The 24,109-nt window shown below is 42.5% G+C and overlaps 2 protein-coding genes across 3 annotated transcripts; both read left to right on the plus strand.

The window, feature by feature from the left end:
- Nucleotides 1-594: 594 nt before the first annotated feature.
- Nucleotides 595-8,672, plus strand: csnk1e (casein kinase 1, epsilon). The gene is made up of 11 exons (XM_041066951.1): nt 595-739; nt 2,148-2,245; nt 2,376-2,486; nt 3,434-3,582; nt 5,105-5,333; nt 5,540-5,710; nt 5,815-5,963; nt 6,057-6,255; nt 6,345-6,490; nt 7,701-7,766; nt 8,397-8,672. Exons 2-10 carry the CDS (start codon nt 2,170-2,172, stop codon nt 7,731-7,733), a joined length of 1,263 nt encoding a protein of 420 aa, XP_040922885.1. The 5' UTR covers nt 595-739; nt 2,148-2,169; the 3' UTR covers nt 7,734-7,766; nt 8,397-8,672.
- Nucleotides 8,673-10,842: 2,170 nt separating this feature from the next.
- On the plus strand, nt 10,843-23,994 carry tmem184ba (transmembrane protein 184ba). Of its 2 annotated transcripts, XM_041029351.1 has the most exons (10): nt 10,843-11,167; nt 11,262-11,312; nt 13,441-13,674; nt 14,591-14,756; nt 18,323-18,413; nt 18,655-18,822; nt 19,184-19,353; nt 19,447-19,641; nt 20,048-20,074; nt 20,804-23,994. In XM_041029351.1, exons 3-10 carry the CDS (start codon nt 13,441-13,443, stop codon nt 21,031-21,033), a joined length of 1,281 nt encoding a protein of 426 aa, XP_040885285.1. In that variant the 5' UTR covers nt 10,843-11,167; nt 11,262-11,312; the 3' UTR covers nt 21,034-23,994. The 2 variants fall into 2 exon arrangements, with proteins under 2 accessions (XP_040885285.1, XP_040885286.1); XM_041029352.1 differs by lacking the exon at nt 20,048-20,074.
- The last annotated feature ends 115 nt before the right edge of the window (nt 23,995-24,109 follow it).

The raw sequence follows: 24,109 nt of genomic DNA on the forward strand, positions 1-24,109 counted from the left end.
CCTGTCCATGCTATATATATATATATATATATATATATATATATGTGTGTGTGTGTCTGTCTGTCTGTCTGTCTGTCTGTCTGTCTGTCTGTCTGTCTGTGTGTGTGTGTGTGTGTGTGTGTTTATATATATATGTATATTTTTTTCCTGCACTGTGTTGGTGCACCACATGTGTTGGTGTGAACATATGCAGCAGCTTTGAGTTCGGGGTGAGCTTCATTCATGCCTGTACGACAACCAGCAGCGCGCAGCGCGGCGGCTTTAAGACAATCCGGGCATCTCTGCAAGTCTGTGGATGACATCATTGATATTGTCAATGGTGTAAACTGAGAGAGGGCTGGGTGGGAGGGGGTGAGGGGGGAGAGAGAGAGAGAGAGAGAGAGAGAGAGAGAGAGAGAGAGAGAGAGAGAGAGAGAGAGAGAGAGGGAGAGAGAGGAGGGCAGCAAGAGAAGAGAGAGAGAGAGAAAAGAACCTCCGTGTCTGCTTTCGGCGTTTTTCCTCCAAAAAAAAAAAAAAGAAAGAAATCGTGACAGTGAGAATCTTCCAGAGTCGCAGGACTACTCGGGTCCTCTCGGATCTGCTGAATTCCTTTCCTTTTCTTTTTTTTTAAATTTCCGGCAGTGGGAGTCCAGGTCACAGATCTCTGAGGTTATGAGCCGTCCGAAACCGCGTTGGTGCGTCGCTGTCCAGGGTCCTGAGTGAGACAGAGCCCGGCGACCACGGAGCCCGACACAAACCGGTGAGGAGGAGGTGGGGTGGGGAGTGTGTGTTGCCTAGTCAAGGTGTCTGGATTCTTGTGTGTGTGTGTGTGTGTGTGTGTGTGTGTGTGTGTGTGTGTGTGTGTGTGTGTGTGTGTGTGTGTGTGAGAGGCGGCTTGGGTTTAGACAAATAGAGTCCAAATAGAGTCGTGTTGGGGCGGAGGGGGGTGCGCTTGTTCAAAGGTCCTATAAGGAGGGTGCGGTTATGGGGATTTTTACCACATTTGTTGGTCAGTGAGGGATGAACCGTGTGTTTTTGCATTCAGCACCTTCCCCCCTTCTCCTCTCTTGTGGTATCTGGGGCAACTGCATGAAGTATTCTCTCTGAAAATGTCGCGTCTTGCCTGGTTTTGCAGTCCTTTGCAGCAAGAGTGGGTCTCAGTTTTGTAACAGTGACAGTGAAGCAGCTTTGGAGGCTGAGAGAGGAAATGAGCTGGAGAAACCTGAGGTAAAGGGTTTGGTAAAGGGTTATTTTCCCTGCACCACATATGTGGATGGGGTGTATGTAGGTCTACAATGCAGCCAAGACTAAAAAAAAAAAAAAAAAAAAAAAAGAACTTAGTCAGCATTTAGTGCAATGTCAAACTGGCGTGTAAAGCGTCACCCCTGTCGAAAAGCCTTCAGTCATTTCCCACTTTTAAGTCCTTACTTCATGGCTGCTCAGACAGATGGGGGCTCGGACGAGGAAAACATGACTCATTCGAATTTTGTCAGGGGACTCCGGTTAGAAATTGGGAGTTTATGCAAATGGGCTGTATACAGAACCAGACTCCTTTGAAGTGCTTTGGGAAGAGTGTGTGAGATGCTGATCCAGCTCTCCCCCCCTGCAGCTCTGAATAAATCATGTTATACAATTACACGCTCTGTTCTTCTATGCTCTCACCTTTTTCCCCATGCACTTTATAAACACTTCAGTGGCCTACATTGTTGTCCTCTGAGATACCAGAATTTATTATCACGCCCTCTGAAGGTGTAAGGACTCCAGCTCAACAAAACACGGCTGATAGGAGCAAGGTTGTTGCGTTAGATCTTGTGTACTGAAAAATGTTTTGCTTCCAATGTGGGTTCAGTCACATCAAGTCACTTTATGGCAGGGAATGAGCAACATTTTCCTTCCCAGTTCCAGTGATTCAACTCAGGCTGCACTACGTCACTGTTTTGGCTCAGCGATTTGCACTTTTCATTCTTTCTCATCTCTCCGGTTGATTTTTCCCAAAGCTTCCTGTTTCATTTTCTTTCATGATACAGCAGCCCCCAGGGCTCATAGCTTTGAGTCTAAAGTCTGCAGCTTTGCACCACAGTGTCCTTTTACTCTATTGATCACCAGTGATTGATGACAGCTCTGTGTGTGTTTGTATCTGCGTGTGTGTGTGTGTTTCACTCCTTCAGTGAGTTGAAAAGCTCAGGAGCCATGGAGTTGAGGGTGGGAAACAAGTACCGCCTTGGGAGGAAGATAGGGAGTGGATCCTTTGGAGATATTTACCTCGGTGAGAGTTTTTTTTTTTCTTTTCTGTGATTACCGGATCTCATTCTTAAATTTCACCAGTGGAGACCCTGCTTGGTGTGTCAGAACCTGCTGGTATGTTGTAACTGCATCTCTGCTGTTTCTCCCATCAGGTTCTAACATTGCTACAGGAGAGGAAGTAGCTATCAAACTGGAATGTGTGAAGACCAAACATCCACAGCTCCATATCGAGAGCAAGTTCTACAAGATGATGCAGGGAGGAGGTGAGACACACCACAGAGCTTTACAAGGGTGCACTGAGAGACAGTGCAGAGTCCAAGGCTAGTATTCAGGGCCAGTGATGGGTGCATACAGTTGTTGCGGGGTATTAACAAAGATTACAGTTGTTTAGGAGGCATCATGTGTTTCCTTGAAAAGCATTTCAGCACATTTAAGGGCATATGAGGTGCATGCAGGGTCATTTCAGGACACGGAGAGACATCTTTAGCTGGGCATTAAAGCATTGAATGGTCATTCAGTAGCACTGAGGTACGGTCATGGCTGTTGAGAGGTGTTGAGGGGTGTTCAAGTGTTGCATGTTAATGATGGAATTAACAGATATTATATAAGGCAAGACAAGATCAGACTTTATTGTTCTCCAGAGGGAAATTCACAAGTTACATCACAGAGACTAAGAGGTAATAAAACAGAAAAAGTCTCTCTGAATGAAATAAAAGAAAATAATGAATTTTTAGGAAATTGAGATAGATATTAAGAATGGAGATTATATTAAAAATCTATGTACAATACATACATTACAGCATCTTAGAGTAATTGAAATCCAGAAATCTGGTATTGGAAGTCTAGCAGCCATGATGTGTACCATGTATTATATAAATTTAGGTAAAGGATCAATAATAAACACAATAAATATAATAATATATGAAATATATAGTGTTATGTATAATATATGTGCAGTGTATGTAACCTACACACTGTACAGAGTGGAAAGGCACAACTATGCAATATTTTTGTAATAGAAATGGAAATTAAACCTATGATGTAAATATATCTTAATTTAATTTAATGTAATCCTCAAATAAAGCAGAAATTTGCATGTTGGTTAAAACTGGTGAATTATAACCTGAGTCCACTCCTCCCTGTGTTATGATGCACTAATCTGTTTCCTAACTCTCTGCCCCCCCCCCCTCCTTTCCCGTCCTTCCAACAGTGGGAATTCCCTCTATTAAGTGGTGCGGAGCAGAAGGCGACTACAACGTTATGGTAATGGAGCTGCTGGGTCCCAGTCTGGAGGACCTGTTCAACTTCTGCTCCCGCAAGTTCAGCCTGAAAACAGTCCTGCTGCTGGCTGACCAGATGGTGAGACAGACAGACTGACCGCAGTCCACGCTATAAAACATAACCGTTCATCAGGGTTTTTTTCTGAGATCCTGGGCCAATAATCGCAGCTCAGTTCCTCAGTAGTAACTAATTACTTAAAGAGCTTTATAAAGGGGCCTCCCAAGACCCCAAGCCTGGGAAAAAATGGATAAATAGAATTATAGATGATTGAAAGGCATAAATTAAATTTTGCAATTCAAAGCATATTTAAAAGCATATTTAAAAGCATATTGTTTACGCACAGTGCCCTGAGATCCACCTCAGACTGTGAAGTCATACAGATTTCAATAAAAGCATGTCCCTATTTTTAGACTACAACTGAATGGATCATTTGAAATCGGAGAATAATTCTCATTCTCAAAACCTCTGAATCTTGTTTCCTGGCTCAAGACAAAGCTTATACCCTCACTATCTCAACCATTCAGCTCCTCTGTAAAAAGTAAATTCCAATCTAGGACGTGGAGGCTCTGCAACGGCCTAATCCTTGTCACGTAGGTCAGCCTGCAGTGTCTTTTGTGAGCCTTTTTAATCCGTCATATGTCATACTTTAGTCCACAACTGGCACATTTGTTCTTTTCGTCCTATTTTCTCTTGGCCACTTTGGCCTCTTTTCCCAATCTTTGTCTGCTGCTGTTGCAGCACCTCTCCTTGTCCTCTCCTCTCCTCTGCTCTCCTAAAGGGACAATAACTAAGATTTTAAATGTCCCATAACATAAAATGACCCTTATGTACATCTGCAGACAGGCAGAAAGCCTTATTGATCAATACCAGCGACTCTACTATTATTTCACTGAAGTAGTAGTAGAGTCACTTTCAATTTTAGATCAAACAGTCTGTAACTGTGGGAATGTAAAGACTCCCGGGGTCATAACCCCACCAGTCAAGACCAGTAAAGCTAACTATCGTAATTATACATTCTTAGATGCATCATTAATCTGAAAACCTGAAGAAAGATCCTGATTTTTATACTGTCAAACAACAGATCAGTTTTTTTTTCAAGTTGATAACACAATGGGTGTTTTTTTTCAAATGTATTTAAAGGACCATAACCTACAACTGCATAGGCTTTAATTTTAATAATTCATTGAATGTAGTTTGGCGGGAATTGTGGGAATTATAGGATCCAAGGTTTTAGGAGATGAACCCATGCTCAGGTCGAGATATCATGCCCTCTGCTGCTTTGATTCTGATTTCTTTTCTTTTTTTAAATCTATCTATTGTGAGTCCACCATTCTTAGAAACGTACAGCGTTAAATTGCTGGATTACCCCTTTAAGGCAAAGAAAATTACATAATGACTAATTTCATGGCTGAGGCCTGGTTCAAGTCTCTGTAAATCGACTTTCACAGCATACTGACATGAAATGACCCAGGGGCGGCCTGGAAGGACTAAACCTAAAAGGTAGCATGCTCTTATGAACTGTGTTTTCTGTTAATGGGGGGCAACATGCAAGACCACCAACAGTCCCAACTAAAACCTCTCCCCTGTCTCACTGCTGCAGATCAGTAGGATTGAATACATCCACTCCAAGAACTTCATCCACAGAGACGTAAAGCCAGATAACTTTCTGATGGGGCTCGGCAAGAAGGGCAACCTGGTCTACATCATCGACTTTGGACTGGCCAAGAAATACCGTGACGCCCGAACGCACCAGCACATCCCCTACCGTGAGAATAAGAACCTCACCGGCACCGCCCGCTACGCCTCCATCAACACCCATCTGGGCATCGGTAAGACGGCACACACAGAGGCTGGCCTAGATATCTATGTAGGTGTGAATGTGTGGTAGTGTTCACGCTCTTTTTAACCTCTACCTCTTTTTTTTGTCTCCTTCTCTTGCTTTTCTTCTTCTCCCTTTGCAAACTTTTTTTTTGCCATTTCACTCTCTCCTCTCTCTCTCTCTCTCTCTCTCTCTGTCCTTTCCTTTCCTCCACAGAGCAGTCGAGGCGAGACGATCTGGAGTCTCTAGGCTACGTTCTCATGTACTTCAACCTGGGCTCTCTGCCGTGGCAGGGCCTCAAGGCCGCCACCAAGAGGCAGAAGTATGAACGCATCAGCGAGAAAAAAATGTCCACCCCCATTGAGGTGCTCTGCAAGGGATACCCCTGTGAGTAAAGATGGGATTTTTACAGCAGCAGTGTGAGAACAGATAAAATGCAATATTTCTGTCACAGTATTTTCACATTTTATCTCTCTCTTGTCTTTCTCCAGCTGAGTTCTCCACTTACCTGAACTTGTGTCGCTCCCTGCGGTTCGATGACAAGCCAGACTACTCTTATCTGAGGCAGCTCTTCAGGAACCTTTTCCACAGACAGGGCTTCTCCTATGACTACGTCTTTGACTGGAACATGCTGAAGTTTGTGAGTGTCACGCTTTTTGCAAACTAATTCTAGCTCGGAGGTTAAAATCTTTTTGACTATCTTTCACATCTCTGCTGGTCCTCTGTGTTTCAGGGGGCCAGCAGGACAACAGAGGATGGAGAGAGGGAGAGGAGGGAGGGAAAAGACGGGGAGGAGCGAGCAGGAGGAGGCCAAAGAGGAGCTGGAGGTCGAGCTTTGCCGCCCGGTCCAAACCCTTCAGCCGCCAACAGAGTCAGGAATGAGGCGGACGCTGCTCCCTCCAATCCGGCCACACGTGGCGTCCAGCAGTCAGGTCAGTGTGTTGTATGAACGCAACTGTGAGATACAACTGTCACAGCACTAAAGCTTTTATTTTAAGTGTGTCTCTTTGTGTGTGTCCAGGTAACCGCTCTCCTCAGGCAGGGAGAGCAGAGCGAGCCGAGCGTGAGAGAAAGGTGGCCATGAGGCTTCATCGCGGGGCCCCCGCCAACGTCTCCTCCTCTGACCTCACTGCACGCCTCGACCAATCCCGCATCACTGCATCGCAGGTAGGAAGATTGTGACTGGTTCTGCGAGACTTTGTTGTAAAGGGGAGTTGGCACAAATGTTACGTTCGTCACTTGTTTCACATCAAGAAATGTATTCAGGTATTCAGATTTAATGCTGCATATACCTACAGAAGCATTAAGAGATTTGTATGTGTGAGTTTCAACAAATGTCAGATGGACTTTTCATCGAGTGCCCTCATCACCTCAAAATTTAATTTGATTTGACCAACACTTAGGTGAAAAACTTGATGCCATTCCCATCAGCCTCAGCTGTACTTTGTGTTCAGTTCTTCTAAAATTAACACACTAACATACTCAACTAAGATGGTGAACTTGCACTCACACTGCAGCAGAGCTTGCCCTCTTTTATCACATAGCATTAATTGCTTTTTTGAGACTAAAATGGATCAGAAGGATTTTCATTACCTTGGACTACTGACACTGTTTGCCAAATTGCAAATACTGGATCTGGGAAAATATATATCAAACATAATCTGTTCTTCAGTTCAGAGCTGAATTTTGAGGAAGCCTCTTGGATGAGAGGTGAAACATCTTCAACTATCCACAACCACCAAGTCCAGCTGCCCTCGATTCGACTCTTCTTGGACCTGGATCACTGAGAATCTTTACAGACATTATCTACTCACAATTACCACCTGGATATTGCTGTGAAGAGTCTTTGTTACAGTGCATTTTAAGTCTGATATGATATGAAGACAGAATAGACTAATCTGCCAAGGCAGGATCCTTGTGTCCCACAGCCTCTTTATAATTTGTAATTGGACTCTCTCCAGTGCTTCTTCATTTATTCATTTTATTCATGTCTGCATCCTGCAGCGGTGACAGCAGCCGTTGTGAAAGTCCAGACAGACTGTGGTGAGACTTCAGCTCTGTTCAGCAGCCTGACTGCTCCGGTGAATGAGCCTGATCTTCCCGGTCCAAAGCCTTTTTTGTGTGCTTCTGTTTCGTTGTGACTCTTCCTGTCATCTGATTTTTTGCTAGCAGCAACCTTTGTGAGAGGAAAACCTCTGTGAAACTGCAAACCGATCACAAATAACCACATTCAGTCCAAACAGCACAAAGAGCTAAAGTCAGGTTATAAATCAAGGAATCAAGGACTGAGGAAGCTCTGAAATATAGTGTGTTCTTCAGGTTTCTGTCCTCTCCCTTTGTCCTGCTTCAAGCTTCTCATCTTTCCCTCCACGCTCAGGTCAGTGTGCCGTTTGAACATCTGGCAAAGTGAGTTCATCCTGGCTGGCCTGCAGGTCAGTGGCAGGTATGGACATGCATGACACACACACACACACACACACACACACACACACACACACACACACACACACACACACACACACACACACAAAACATGCTTTAACAGCTATCTAAGTCTTTTGTCTTTGATGACCCCTGACCCCTAAACTATCTCACCAGAACTTAATTTAGATCCTCTTTCCTCTGGTAACTGCAGGTAGGGGAACCTCATAATATTCCTGTTCCCTAGGGACAGTTCCTGCGGTGCTGTAATTTATTTTGAGTCGATCCTACATAGACCATCCTGCTGCTGTAAACATTCACCAGTGCATCAAATGTGCTGATGGAATTAGTCCCCAACAAATACACTATTTACTCCTGTTTGGGCAACATTTGCTAAAAACTCCCATACTTTTTAGGACTTTTTAGGAAATGAAAGTTTGTATTCATGAACCATTTTTAAAAAATATTTATTTCTTCACTTGGAACAAATGACAAGGTAGGGAGCTCAGAAAGTACTGAAAGACAGACTAATACATTTCTGGTTTTGTGGGATTTGTTGACAGTGACAAAAATATAAAATATCTCCAGTCTCATCCTTCAATTAACCACAAAACTAATATTTCTTTTCCTTGTTTTGTCTCTTGTGGTTCAGCAGCTGCAGGGTATCAGATACCCCTTATTTTTCAAACGGATGAATGAAAACATGAATGAGTGGAGGAGGAGAAGACGAGCGGGAGGAGGAGGCGTTGCGGGGCCATTAAAAGCGGGGACGAGGGCATCCATGTGTCTGTCAGTGCTGTGTGAGCATGCTCGGTGTTAAAGAAACGCTGAGGTGAAGGAAAACCAGTGAGATGAACAGACTCTTGGCTGTAACTGGTTGGTACAGCTTGTTGGGGGCGCGACTGGAGGAGGACGGGGGTGAAACAACACACAGGTCCCGCCCCTTCTTCACTCATATTCACCTGCCCATCGACTCAGAGGCTCAACTTGCAAAAAAAAAAAAAAAAAACCAAAACATCAAAGTGCACAAAAATGGACTAAATTTCAATTATTCTGTGGTTTACACCTGTGTTTAAATTAAAAAAAAAAATCTGCAAGTCAACTATCAACCTGCTAATGTTTGAGAGCTACATCTGCTGCTTATGGTGTTCTTGATTATAAATGAATATGTAAACAACTATGGAGATGAACACAAAACAAAAGTGTATTTAGGCCTATAATAGATGAGACAGGAGAATGATTAAAAACGGACCAAGGAGGAGATCAGAGGGAGTGGGGGTGACTGAGAGAGTGTGCAGTGAATTTGTGGATAGCGAGGCTGCTTTTTGTCAGTAAACGTCAGTGTCTGTCTGTGTGTTATTGTCTTAAGTATTCGTTTTGCCTTCAGCTTTGCTTTAGAGAGTCTGAGGAAAGGTGGGACACAGAAGAGAAATGTGACTGTTCATATATTATCCACAAATTATAACAGGAGATCTGTCCCTGATGTGATGACCTTTCAATCAAAAGTTTGTCTTACCTTAGGTGAGATTGACAAGGAAAACATCTCTTGCTCATTGGATCTGAAAAGAGAGGGAAGAGGAATAAGACAGCTTTGAGTTGAAGGAAGGATGAAGGGAGAGCCGCCAGGATTGTACGATATGATAAAGCCTTAGTCCAGCTTGTAACTTCCAGGTATGAGAAGACTTGAGAAAGTTTTAAGATCTTGGTGGTGAACAAGTCTGGTGTTACATTTGTATTTTTGTTCTTTGCGTTTGCTTTTTATTTTTGTTTTATAATACATAATGTAAAATGTGTAGATACCTTTTGGCAGAATGTGACAGATTGTTTAAAAGATGTGGCTGGAGAGAAGAGTACTGCTTACCTCCTGAGGGCTCTGGGGCAAATAGTGAACCAGTAACCTTTAGAGTCTGCCAGAGGTGTGAGTTTTATTTTCCACTGTGGCAGGCAATGACAGAAAGGTTCTTGCTGATGATTTGAGGAGTGTTTTGACCCAGACCTGTCAGGATGGACAGATGAAACCAGTGGGAAGGAGCTGACTGATGTCCTGTACATTTCTTTACCATGCTTCAACTTTATTACTATGATATTTGTGTATATTTTCTCAATCAATAAAAATATACACAGCTTACATAGACTTCTGATTGTATGTTTCACTTGATCTGTCCTTTAACCCTGAGCAAAGGTCATGAAATGCAGTTGACTTTGGTCACTTTTAAACAGTTAATTATGTTTTTATTCATTTAACTCTGTGTAACCTAATATTTCTTCTTTTTTTTCCTCCTTTCTTTTTCAGGTAACAATTAATAACTATATTCAATACTGGCCACATTGCATTTAGCTTTACCAGCCCCAAGGCTCTGATGACAAAGAACTGTGGGGCTTTTAAAATGTAAAAACAAAGAGCTCAACACAACACAGTTTATGAAACATGATGCATTCTTACAGAATTAACAACTTAACATTGTATAAAGTATTTTAAACTAGTTCCAACTCAAGCAGATAAAACATTAAAATGATCCTTACATGTTTATGGACCCGTGGCAATAATTCCATAAAATAACACATGATAATAACTTTTTTTTTCTTCCACCACAGCTCCAGTGATTTTCCTGCTATGACAGGTCAAAATGTCTGTTGTGGAAAAAATTGTACAGAGAGGCCTGGAAAGTCCTTGGGGGGAAAAAAGAAAAGAAAAACAAAAGTCAGACAAAACAAAGCTTTGCAAGAAGTTACTTCTTGTACTTAATTAATTAATTAAAAGGAACAATACAACATAAAAGTACCACTTTTTATTATGCAGAATATTCGTTGCCCACGCTCTCTGACTATGCAGCTTGGACAGGAAGTCGAAAATAAGTAATTAATCACTGAGTGTGTAGGAGCGGTGTTCACCTTCCTCTGAACATCTCCCACATTTCCACTGCTGTTGGACCAAGAATAGACTCACGCATGCTCAACGCTGATCGCACAAACCCCGCCCCCTTCGTGTGGTAGTTAGCGTGTGATTGGCTGATCCTTCTCGTCCTCGCGGAATGGGCGGGGTTAGTCTGATCTGCAGTTAATCCGACAGGGATTGGTTTGAAGTCAGCGGAGTGGAGAAATAAGAGCGGAGAGGAATGACGGAGTTTACTGTTTTAACTCCAGAAACACCGACTTTAGACAGCGTTAACGGACAGACAGGACTAATAAATGAGAGTATAGAAGTTGTTTAACATGGGAAACAAACTTTAGGGGTGAGCATTTTTTTTTTCTTACCGGAGACGCAGAGGTTGACGAGGCAGTCCGCCGAAGGCTCAACATGGATGTCCGGGGAGCAACGGTGCGGCTCTGAAGAGGAATTAGGGCCGTTTCTGAGTTATTTCTGGTCGTGAGTTTGTCTGACGGAGCTGAGGAGGATTTTTAAAGCAGTAGCCTATTTACCAGGTGAGTGTAGTCTCTAAAACAGGTGAGAAATACTTTGCCTTTAAACAAACATTCATTGATCAAACTAATTGAAGTGTTCCTTTCTCAATAACAGGCGGACACATCTAGTTCATCAGTGAATTGTTGCAGCTGACTGTTAGCAAAGGTGAGTCTTTTCAAGCTAGTGCTGTTTGTGGTTCACTTGTTTGTGTTTCAGCGTCATTTACAGATTATTCAAACTCGTTAAGTCAGATTTACCCCCAGCCTTAATTCATAGCAGGGCAATAAAATCACTGTTATGGAGGAGATGTAGTAAAGACACAATGTTTTTGTGGCTTTCTGCTGAATCAGTTCCAGCGTTGCTTTTGTTGTTGTTGCTTTAGCTAGTATGTTAATCCAGTCTGGCTGTCACCCATAGCTTTACTTTTTTTTTTTTTTTTTATAAATTATAAACACACCCTGTCTGCCCCCCCCACTTCCCCTTCCCATCTGTTGCTTTGCTTTATTACTGACCCCCTGCCTCTCTGATATATTATTCGCATGTGTGTGTGTGTGTGACCTTTTTTTGACTTTCAAATGAAACACACAGATGTCCCTTTGCTCCAACACAGCATCATTTCACTGTCACCGGTATTGTGTGTGTGTGTGTGTGTGTGTGTGTGTGTGTGTGTGTGTGTGTGTGTGTGTGTGTGTGTGTGTGTGTGGGGCTGCTGATGCCTTCAGTTCTTCTTGTTGATATGTGGATCTGCTGATCCCTGGCAAACCAATACAAATGACCTGCTGTCTCTCACACACACACACACACACACACACACACACACACACTAACACACACGCTCAAACAGAAGAACCATAACTCCTCTCAGCCTCATATATAAATGCATGAAAGCAGCCTTAGTCATTTTATCGAACCACCAAATTCAATCTCTTGACTTTAACGTAATTGGTGTTGTAAAGAACCTAAATAATGGCTTGTGTGCGTGGGAGAGCACTATGTCAGCCTGTCATTGTCTGCGCTGTTTGTTCTCTGTCCTATTTGACTTTCAGTTCCCGTGCCACGCTGTCCGACAAGACATAATAGGTGTCACTGGCTTTCTCAACCAGGAGCCATTTTTAGAGCTAATGCCCACTCTTTTATCATTGAAATCTCTGCTTGTGTCTTGCATTGTGTGTGTGTGCGTGTCTGCATGGGCCCCCAGCTCCTTCCTTCTCAATCACATCAAGCTCTCCATCTCCCCCCAAGCTCAGTCTAACATGACAACTGTCTGTGAGCATGCAAGGACATATGCACCCTGAGAACATGAGTGTGTGATTGTGGAGACACTGACAAGCTGCTGCTTATGTAACGTGTCTTCTGGCCACTTTAAGTCCAGTCATCTTCACGGGCGTTGGATAGTGGATACAGCAGCATATGTGATGCATTTTGTTCATCTCCACCCAAATTTTGTCAGGCTGTAGGCTCTTGTTTCTTGTTTGACTCACTGGTCAGGTATGGAAAGATCTCTGAATATCAGCGGTGGGAGAATACACCCTAAAGCGTGATTTTGACGCAATTGAAAAACAGTTTAGTCTGTTGTTTGATTCTGTTTTTTTCCCCAAGGACAGCTGGTGAATTAGACAATACGACATCATATCCATGTTTTTATTGCACAAAGGGAGTTTGATAGCAGAAAGATCTCAGTGATTGTTGTTAGTCCTGGGAATCAAAGAGTATTTTTTTAAATAGATCTCACCATTTCACCCCAAGGTTTAAGGAGGAATCACTGAAAACTCAAAATACCAGAATGCCTTGCAGCTTACTGACATGTTGCTTTTTCTTAACTTGAAAAACGCAGTATGATATCAAGCTCATGCGTTCCACCTAAGACAGCAGCCGAATAGTAGATGTTGGGGCATGTTAGCTAGCAGTGGTGAAATGGCATCCTGGGAGATGTAGGAACAAGAAAATGTATTTTCTTTTTTCTAGTTTTAGTGCAGCACTAATACTATTGTATAATTGTCGCACATACATTCCTGACTCACAGTGAAATGTTGACCTGCCCTGTGTCTGTTTATCCTCTGTCTTCTTATCTCAGATTACACATTGCACTGATAACATAGAGTGTGTCATCTATACTCCAGGTTGATGATTACTAGTGGAAATGTATGTTCATATTTAATGGATTGTTTCACAGCATTGTCACTGTTTGAACAGAGTTGGGGGGCCCAAAGAGCACTTATGTGTAACCACTGAAACTGACTTTGCTGCTGTGTCAAGAGACAAAAAGGTTTGAGACCCTTTGTGTCTCTTCCAGATGTTGAGGATGTGGAGGCGAGACGTGCCCCTCTCAGAGAGGCTGGGGGAAGACTCTCCTCTGGCCGTGGTGCCCGGCCCTCCGCCCACGGCAGCCCCAACGGGCCCCAACATTTCATGGCTCCCTGAAGCCCCACGGCTGAGCCCAGAACAGCCCATCTTCCTCATGACTCCTGCGGCTCAGGCTGTGTCTGGCTTCTTCGTCTGGACCGCACTCATCCTCACCTGTCACCAGGTAACGACTTTCAAACAGCATGGGCAGAGGGAGGGGTACATCCGGTTTTTAATTTCTACTTAAACTCAGCGATGCTGTTTTATTTACTCGACTGGAGATACAAATGATGAGGTTTGATTGAGCAGATTTTGTTATCTGAGGTGTTCGTAAACTGGATGTGGCAGGCAGGTGTGTGTGCTGTTTAAGGCACAGGTGATGTGATCCTGAAAACACACACATCTGCGCAGGCCGGGAGAAAGGCAGGGGTTGCTTGGCAACATCCCTCAGCAGGTGTTTGTGATACTGAGCATGAATACGCACAAACACACACATATATAAAGCTGAAACTTGATCCAGGTGGATGAAAAGACTGTATGAAATGTGGCTGGAAAAAAACAGAAAAACAAAAAGTTTTTCTCCTCACACATTTCAGTGAGGTTATGTCATGTGATGTATTAATTGCTAGGATCAGAGACAGTGACAGCAAAGAGACATAAATGATGTAGAAATGTTGAAACAAATGGAGATACAAAAGTATGTGCATCTGCATAAAGTTTCATTTTAGCTTCCAAGCTTCCGTTTCATTTTTAAACAACATTGGAACAACAGTTTTAAAAGTCTGTTCCACCTTTACGTATAGACTCTCTGCTGTCTTATCTTCGTACACAAGAGTTTATTCCTTTGATACAGACTAACTGCTTGTCAACCACAGAAAGAACAGGGAAGCTGCTTTTCTTTCCTATTCTTCAAAGCTGTGGAATATTACTTTTAAGCCACCCTGCACCATACACTTTATTTCATTCTAACATAGTGTTGATGTTTTCCACACTTTTTGGTTTCACACTTTTAAATATACTATATACTGTTCTGCTTAAAGAAGCTTTGTTTTCAGTATTTAATCTGCCAGTGTTTAAACTGTCTCTTCTGTCTGTTCCAGATCTACATGCATCTACGTTTTTACAGCTCACCCAGGGAGCAGCGGCACATCGTGAGGATCCTCTTCATCGTTCCTATCTATGCCTTCGACTCCTGGCTCAGCCTCCTCTTCTTCACCAACGACCAGTACTACGTGTACTTCGACACCGTCAGGGACTGCTACGAGGGTAAGGACATGCTTTTGTGACATGCTTCAATGATGATGCAGACAACTAGGGTGGGGGCAAAAAAAAAAATTGAGAAACTGCTTTGACTTTACAGTACACAAGAACAGCTCTTGCCTAAAGCTTGTTGGTTGTGAAGACATCTTGTAAAAATGGCTGTAACACTTCCAGGTTTAGCAGTTTTTATACCCACCCAGGGTCCATCTAGGCTAAAAGTCTTATGTCTCATTAAACACTAGGATGTCTTGAATAAACACACATTTAATGGCGTTCGTTCTGATAGAAGTTGCTGATTAAAATCCACCTCAATTTGGGCAATTTTTCCAGTTGAGTTGCCGAAAAACACTGTGATCAGATGGGATTTTAGATGCAATGCCTGTCCATCCACCCTTAATAAATGATTCCACCCACACGGCGAATGTTTATTTTGCAGAGTGCCCTCTCACCTTGATTAGGTTCCTGCCTTTTCTGTCGTAACCTGTATTATCTGAATTGTCTTGTAGCAGAGAGGAGGAAACACACATTCACACACACATATTTTTTGGCTACATCAAAGTTAATGATCATTTTGTCTCTCTGTCACATGGCAGAATAAAAGTCCATACTTTATATCTTTTATGAGTCATTTTTATAGAGACTGCAGCTCTCTACTCTTTGACTTATAGGCCAAAAGTGAGCCTGGCTGTAACCTTGGAAGCTGTTTTTGATCAGTGGAAGCGAGAATTTAATTTTTAATTGTGAAGTCTTATTATGTAATTCCTCATATTAATTCTTAACCTTTTACTTTACATTTTAAACATCCCAGACAAATTGATTGTTGTACTGCTTATTCAGGGTTTTATGAATGTGTAAACTGATTTCAAAGTGTCCATATGGATCAGTGGTGATTAACTGCTCGCTGCAGCTCAGCTGATTCTGAATATGGACTTTGTTTTAATTGCGTAGGCTCAGAAAAGTTTAGGGAGACGGTGATCTGGCGGCTTTGCTGAGCGGACGGATGACGCAAAAGCAACAAATTCTGTGTGATGCTTTGAATGTCTGACTGTTCCTGAAATCCTGACTGAGCAGAAGGTGGTGAAAGGCAGCTGACTGCCTCCGCTCCTCATTCTCCACGGTCACTTGTGACGCTCGGGATAGAAATAGTCAGCTCAATGTGACACGTAGCTCGGCCGTCACTTCCTGTGTTGGCGAACCGATGATGTCACATGCATTCGGATGTGGAGTGGGTGCGCGCTATGTATGGTTCTGCTTTTGGCAGGAAGCGTTGTCAGCATTCGTGGTTGTCATATCACTCCTTCAGACAGATGGCTCTCCTCTCCCTTCTTTTTCTTCTCCTCCTCTTTTGGCATCATCTTCCCTCCCACCACTCCCTTTTTTTCACACTTCTACATCTTTTTCACTTCTTGTCCTCTTCCTTCTCCTCTTCCCCTCCTTCTGTTTGCCCTCCCCTTTCCCACAATGCCGCCCAGCCCTGCCTAAATCTTTTCCTCAGCAAGGATGACCGACCTGTTGCATGGCAACTGCGCTCGCAAATCTTCCTCATCAACTAGAATGGCTGCATCCGATAATGAGTTTCTCTCAACCGAACTTGCTGCAAAGTTCCCATTCTCATTGTATGTAGGCCTACTGTATCACCGTGGCAACGAACAGTGCTGACGGGTATCCTTGGGGAGAAGTGAAGGAGCATAATGGTAAACAGCTGAGACACAGAGAGCTCTGCTCAGAGCAGATCAACCAGTTCTCATCACTCAGCCTCTGTACGCCAGCTTTTGTGTTTGTCAGACATTGAACTGGCATGTATGGCATCTTATTACCTAAGTATTGTCTGACAGGTGTCTGATGTCAGACAGGAGACCAGTGACGAAGTTCTTGTGTGTGTGTGTGTGTGGGTGTGGGTGGAGTAGAGATAGAGTCACAGGAAGAAACAGAAAATATAATAACTCGGTTGCAAACAGCTGACATAACAAGAATCACTGCCATTAGTAAAGCTGGGATCTGCTTTGAGATGTGTGTGGTGACACAACACTGCAACACACTGAACCACCCGCCCACACACATGCACATACACACACACTCTGTGGCACACGCCCAAGAAATATCACATTTTCTCACTTTCACAGTTAACTGATACACACCCGCCACGCTCATGACACTTTACCTCAGGTGCACAGTCATACGATCACATCCTCCTTGTGAGAGTGTTTGTGTGTGTGTGTGTGTGTGTGTGTGAGAGAGAGAACATGCACGCACAAACACATATAGAAGCATAGGAAGTTCCTTGGGGGCTTAACTGGATTAGCCCGGTTGTGTTTTTTATGAGCTTCTTGGTCGTCATTGGCCTCTCAGTGAAGCAGCACAGAGGGGAGATAATCCACCGGTCACAAGAGACCGTCAGGTGAAAATCAGTCACACGGGGAAAGGTGTGTGTCTGTGTGTGCGGAGGTTTGGCTCTTCTGTCCTTGTGAGAGTCAGTTTTGAGCCAGAAAGTAAAGACTCTATCCAAAGAAGTAAAACTCAAGTTTTAACAGACTTCATGCCTGTATATATAGCTACATCAACAAAACTAAAAGCTGCCCTTTGCAGGGGAAGGCCTCCACCTTGTGACACCTCCCATTCAGTGTGTCTGCCAGTTGCCTTCTTTACATTATTTTCAGAAGGCTTGCATTGAATATGTCTTTTTGTATCTGTCTTTATATTTGTCTTTTTATCTTTTTATAGAGTCTGCAGCTGCAGATTCAGGCGATAGTTCTCTGTAGGTTCATTAGATTTTCTGTGCAGGAAGTGTTTGTTTAGTTGGCCAACCTTTGGAAGATGAGAAACGAAGATCATTTTTGACTCTGATCATCCTAATAATTTAAATTATCTTGAGTAAATAAATGTAAAATGATTCAAGTGTTAGTGTGTAAACTATTTTTAGACTTTGGGGTCATGCATAGGTTCACTTCAGAAACTGTTTGACCTTTTACAGTGAAATACTTAAGAAATGTTGTCATGCCTTACTGTCCTGCTGATGTAGTATAAATCTAACATCTTACGTCTGTATCAGGTGCTGTCAGCTGCTGTTTTTGTCAGCACAGTCTGCGAGAACAGAACACATAAATAACACATGATTCTGCAATATGTTTACTTGCAGATGTCAAAACAAGTGTAACAGGAAGTTATGTGTTTGTGTGACTGCTGAGGGGGGCGGGGGTCTGTGGGTGCTTCTCTCTGCTGTATTTTTAAGTTTGTGGTATTGCAGTTTAAACTGCAGTCTCAGTGTCCTAGTAAAGAACAATGAAAATAACAAATTAAAAAAAAAAAAAGAAAAGATCACAGATCAAACTGCTGGGAAAAAAACAACACTGATTTAAACTTGTGTTATAAATACTTTCCCATGCACACTCCTTTGCTCATTCCATTCCATTACATTAAGTGGGAAGCATTTACAGTAGTATTTACTGTCAGACAAGCCAAATAGTGCCCCATTATATGTCTTGGCTGTCTGTGCAGGGCTACCATGGTCTTTAGAAAGAATGTCTGCTTAGAGATAATAACAACCAACCCTTTTTCTCCTTGTTTATCCCCAGCGTTTGTAATTTACAACTTCCTGAGTCTGTGCTATGAATACCTTGGTGGAGAGAGTGCCATCATGGCTGAGATCCGAGGGAAACCCATCGAGTAAGTCTCACATTTCTCCTGCAGAAGGACTCTATCGTTAAAAACACTGTGGAATTGGTAGCTCAGTATTGGTAGCCAATCATGAAACAAGAGTGATTAGCAGATTTCTTTTTTTGTTGTTGAATACAGTTATTGTGCAGTATTGCTACTACAACACTGTTAATTCTCCTGAGATATCAGAAATGACTTGACGTTGTTTTCATCGCTTCAGTGAGAATAAACCTGAGCTCTGTCCCATCAGGTCCAGCTGTATGTACGGTACCTGCTGTCTGAGGGGGAAGGCCTACTCCATCGGCTTCCTGCGGTTCTGTAAGCAAGCCACTCTGCAGTTCTGTGTGGTCAAACCGCTCATGGCGGTCATCACTGTGATCCTGCAGGCCTACGGCAAATACAAGGATGGAGACTTCAAGTAAGTGCTGCAACCGGTGAGGCAGGAAGGAGGTCTGAACCTGGATTGAGTGTTTTAGATTTGACTGGTGGAATCGGCCCTGAGAACAGACGAGCAGGTACCTACTTGCCACCAAGTTTAGAACAAACCAAAACAAAACGGTGGGCTTGTGGATTTACTCCTTTTAATTTTTAGATTAATTGAATGTCCCAGACTGATCATCACCTCCTCCCTTAATCGTTTCAGTTTAAGACTTTAATCTCTAATGGGAAATTTAGGCTTTTAGTATGACCTATAACAGTAGATGATCAGAACAGAACCACAGTCAAATGACACACAACACCTCTAACATCACTCTGTATGACTTCTTCTCTTTCCACAGTGTTGCCAGCGGTTACTTGTACGTAACCATCATCTACAACATCTCAGTCAGCTTGTCTCTGTATGCCCTTTTCCTCTTCTACTTTGCCACGAGGGAGCTGCTCAGCCCTTACAGCCCCATGCTCAAGTTCTTCATGGTGAAGTCGGTCATCTTCCTCTCCTTCTGGCAGGGTAAGGGAACTGGCATTAACATGAAAATATGTCACGTAGTGCTGGAAGGACAGTTTTCTCTTCATGATGCAGCATCTTGTCGTTTGCGGTCAGGCATGTTGCTGGCCATCCTGGAGAAGTGCGGGGCCATCCCTCAGATTAACTCACTGGAGGTGTCTGTCGGAGAGGGCACGGTCGCTGCTGGTTACCAGAACTTTATCATTTGCATCGAGATGTTTTTTGCGGCGCTGGCTCTGCGACACGCTTTCACCTACAGAGTCTACATGGACAAAAGTCTCGATTCACAAGGTGAGAAGAGGGAGGGGAAAAAAAATACAGTGTTTGGAATTATGACCTGTAACACGCTGCTGGTTTATTGCATGTAGACTCAAATATATGTTGTTTTACAAAAGCATAAATCTGAAATTAAAACATTCTAAAATGGCTGTTCACACACTGTTTTTTTCCCTATTTTGTTTCCAGTGTGAATTTTCTGCTTCATTTCCCTCTTTAAAAAAAAAAAACCCAAAAAAATAATTTCACCCACTCCTTCAGTTACCTTCTCTCTTTTTTTTTTTCTCCTTTGTTTTTCACACCTTACTTTTTGCACCCTCCTCCACACCACTCACATTTTCTTGACACCAAATGGGTCCTTTCCTGTTTATACACATCAATCTTCATTTCTCTCTTTTCTCTTTCTGCTGCACCATTAAAGGGCCTGTTCCTACATACGGAGAGTTTGGTAGGTTAAATACTGATGATGTTTTACTCCTCAGTCTCTTTTGTTCTTATTTTATCAAAGGTTTTGAATGGGATTTGATTTTGTTTACCTGTAACTGTTGGTGTCTTTTCATTTTGTCTCTTTTCTTTTTGCTCCATCAAAACCATTTACTGTTCCTTTCCATCATTCCCACCTGTTTTAGCTCTTTTTTTATTCTGTTCCTTCCTGTCCTTCATCAATCTACATCACTGTGAATCCCTTTCCCTTTTCTTTTCCCTCTTTTTAAATCACAATTCCTCCTTTTCCCCTCATTTCTCTTTCACCCATTCCCTCCCTTTGTCTTGCCGTTGAACACCCTCTAAATCACTGATGCCCCATTCCTCTCTCTCCTTTTCTCTCTCCACTAAATCACTCCTCTTTCCACTCTTCTCTTCTTCTATTCTCTCTTCTCTCCTCATCCTCCCTTCCTCATCCCCCTTCTTTTTTTCTTTCACACATCCCCTCCTTCCTCCCTCCACACCCTTCCTTCCATCTTCATTTTATTCCATCATAAATCCACCCTCCCTTTTTTCTTTTAACCCTCTACTTCCCCCCTTTTCTTTCTTCCAAATCATTCTTATCCTTCTACACTCTTCATTCTCCTCTCCCAGCTACCCTTCTCTACCCTTTCCCTCTCCTTTTAGCCCTATTCACACTTTTTTCTTTTTCTTTCATCTCCTTCGCTGACCTCATGTTGTCTGCCTCCCACAGGCCGCTGTGCCCCTATGAAGAGCATCTCCAGCAGCCTGAAGGAGACCATGAACCCTGGTGACATGGTCCAAGACGCCATCCACAACTTCTCCCCGGCCTACCAGCAGTACACCCAGCAGTCGACGTTGGAGCAGGGCGCACCGCCGCCCGTCTCCCGCACCCACAGTACTGTCAGCGCCCGCGGCGACACAGAGAAAACCCTCCTGCTCAGCTCTGATGACGAATTCTAAAGCAGAAAATGGCACAAACAGGCTCCCGCTGTACCACAGCTGAAGCTTATTCAGACCGATGTTTTAAAAGCGGATGGTACTTAATCCTCCTGTGCAGCTGGTCCTCTTTAATGTGTGATTGATTATAGAGTTGTGTGTTTGTTTTTCCTGTTTTTGAGGCTGCTCATGAATGTGCGTTAAAAAAAAAAAAAAAAAACATTTCTACACCCACACTTCCCCCAAGCGTCCTGTTTTGGTGAGGAAAGCTCTAAGCTGATTTTGTGTTAAAACCACTGGCCAGAAAATAAACAGGGTTGTGTCAGTTTTTGGAAAGTTTGTGAGTCACACCCGTAGATACTGAATCATACCTGACATAAGAACGAAAGTTTTCTGGCTTGGAAAGAAGCTTAATTTCACATTTTAGCTCAGTCATCTTTCCTTTGCTCAAATGTGTTTCTCAGTAGCAACAGACTCATCCTGATGGATGTTAGGCTGTTGTTTTCACATGGCCACTGACTTTCATCACGGTTTCCCCAGTCATATAAATTCTTACAATAGTGATTTTTCTTTTGTCCATGACTGGAAAAGAAAAATGTAATTTAAGTTTTATAAAAGTTTTGAACTTTAAATTTAGTGAACTAATGGAAGTAATTAATTTTGTCTATAAACGGAAGCTATTTTCAGTCTTTTGGTACCAATGTGTTGCAAAGTTGCAGAAAATCTATTTCTAGGTTAACTAAGTGAACCTTGGTGTGTTTGTGGGAGTTTAAGGGACGTCCTTCACTGCAGTGAGGGGATGGATTTAGAGGGAAAACCCAGTCAGAAACATGAGCTGTATGGATCGATGTTGTTATTGATATTGGTGGAACAGATAAGAGCGAGGCAGAGCAGATTATAGATTATACAGTACATCTGCTCCAGCGGGCAGCAACAGAGAAGGGCAGTGGCAGCAGCAGAGCGGGTCAGGATTACACTGGTGTAATTGGGGCGTTATTTGAACGGCTGGGATTAAAGCTCGAGTCGGTTCACTCAGACAGCAGACCTCTGCAGGCCACAATGTAGGTGAACAGGATTGAGGGAAAAACATAAGCAATATAGGTTAAAGCTAACTATAGATGGCTCCTCTCTGTAGAAGAGCTCTGTCTCTTTCCTCTGTTAATTTAGATACATGATTGCAAATGTTAAAGGCAGGCATTATTGACATTTAAAGTCAAACACAAGTCAAAACAACTAGTGATGTATATAACTGATTTCTTAGCAAAAAAAAAATGTATTCTACTTTCAGCTTAACTTTAAATTGGTTTAATTTGAAGGTGGGGTTTTAAAGATCCACCCATCTCACAGCCTGATTGGCTCCAAGGACTCAAGTCTTCATCTTAATTGTATTTTGCACGTTAAACAGTTCTTATCCTGAGACAGGGTATATTTAAAATCTAAAAAACTAAAATCACAAACTGGGCATAAGTGCTGTAATGTGGGAAAATACATTCTGTGCACCATATTTGCATCTTATGCATTTCCAGTCTGTCAGACAGTCCATATTCACTCTGTTAAAAATAGCACGAGTGCGTAAACTTGGCATTGTTTTGTTTCTTTGACTTGGATGCTTTTCTGTTCCAGTCAGTGTGTTTTTCTTTGATTTAATTTCACCGCAGTCCGAGCGGGTTATTTTTTACTCCTAATTGGAGTTCTTGAGTCATCTGGATGAGTCATACCAAGTCTGCCAACGTGTTTACTGTAACTACTTTCACTGCGCCGCTGTAGCTCTGCATGAACACCAGGGGGCCGTGTGGAGGGGACGTGAACACAGTCACACTCTTATCTGCAAGCAGACAGGCGGTTATCACACACCTTAAGCTTGGTTCACATGTAACGGAAAAAATGCTTTGTCTGTGGCCAAACTCTTAGTTTTTCTTTTTTTCTTTTTTTGTCTGATCATCATTGTGTGTGTTTGTGTGCTTTCAGCAGAAAATAGAAGCGAGCCAAGGCCTCAGACGGTCGTCATGGGTCTTTTGTATTTCTACTTCTGCTTGACATAATATTAGTTTTAAATAGGAGGGATGCCACGTCTGTGCGCAGAAGCCGCAGCCTACTTTTAGACACTGCTGACTGCTGTCTGGGTAATTATGTTGGTACATTTTGACATGGACACAAACTGGACTTCTTTGTTTTGTTTTGTTTGGGTTTTTTTTTAACCATGACTGAGCTTCATCTGAATGAAGCAAATGACTTCTGATTCTTTCATAAAAACCCAAGTCACTTCAGCATTATTGTATCACTTACAGTTTTCTGTCTTTAACACTGCACTTTCATGTTGGAATTCATGAATGAACACCTTAGCTTACCTTACCTTAATCAGTGCCGATATTTTGGGGTGGGGGCGTTGAACGTAACAGATACAGATCTCTTGTTTAAATTTGAAATGCCATTTTCCTCTGCACTTTCTTATCAGGGTGGAAATGATAATGAAACCCAAACTGCTGAAAGTTTTTATTTTCCCTGAGGCATTGCAGCTCCTAAAGGCAGGTTTCCTTGCCTGATACTACATTAATTCACTATTTAAAAGCGAAGTAGACAGTATGACACTCTTACCGCACTTTGAATGTTGTAACTCACTTTTCAGCTAAGACACTATCATGCACTCGTCTGTCTCTTTGTCTGCATCTTTGTCTTTTGGTCACGTGAGACGTTCTTATCACGTGTATATGAATATTGCTGAGAAAATGCTGTTGTACATAAAGTTTTAAGTGCTGTCTACAGGAGGAATAGTGGTGATGTAATTTGAAATAGTCCCATATGCTGTAAAGCACAGGAGAAACAAAGACCTAGTTTTGTATTTTTACTTCATGACTGTCTTTTTTTAATTTCAGCGACTGTTTTGGTTACCAGTTCTTTGTATATTTTAAAGCTGCTCATGATGTTACTATTTCATGTTTAATGGATAAATATTGGAAGAAATAATAAATGATATTTAGTCTGGTATTTAAGTTAATCCCTTGTGTTTTTTTTATTTTTTATAATATATATTTTGTGCGTTTCACGTCATGTAAACACACTGACAGGACAATTTTACACATGAAAACTTGTTAAAGCATTT

The sequence above is a fragment of the Toxotes jaculatrix genome, chromosome 21, assembly GCF_017976425.1.
Source record: "Toxotes jaculatrix isolate fToxJac2 chromosome 21, fToxJac2.pri, whole genome shotgun sequence".
Lineage (NCBI taxonomy): Eukaryota > Metazoa > Chordata > Actinopteri > Toxotidae > Toxotes > Toxotes jaculatrix.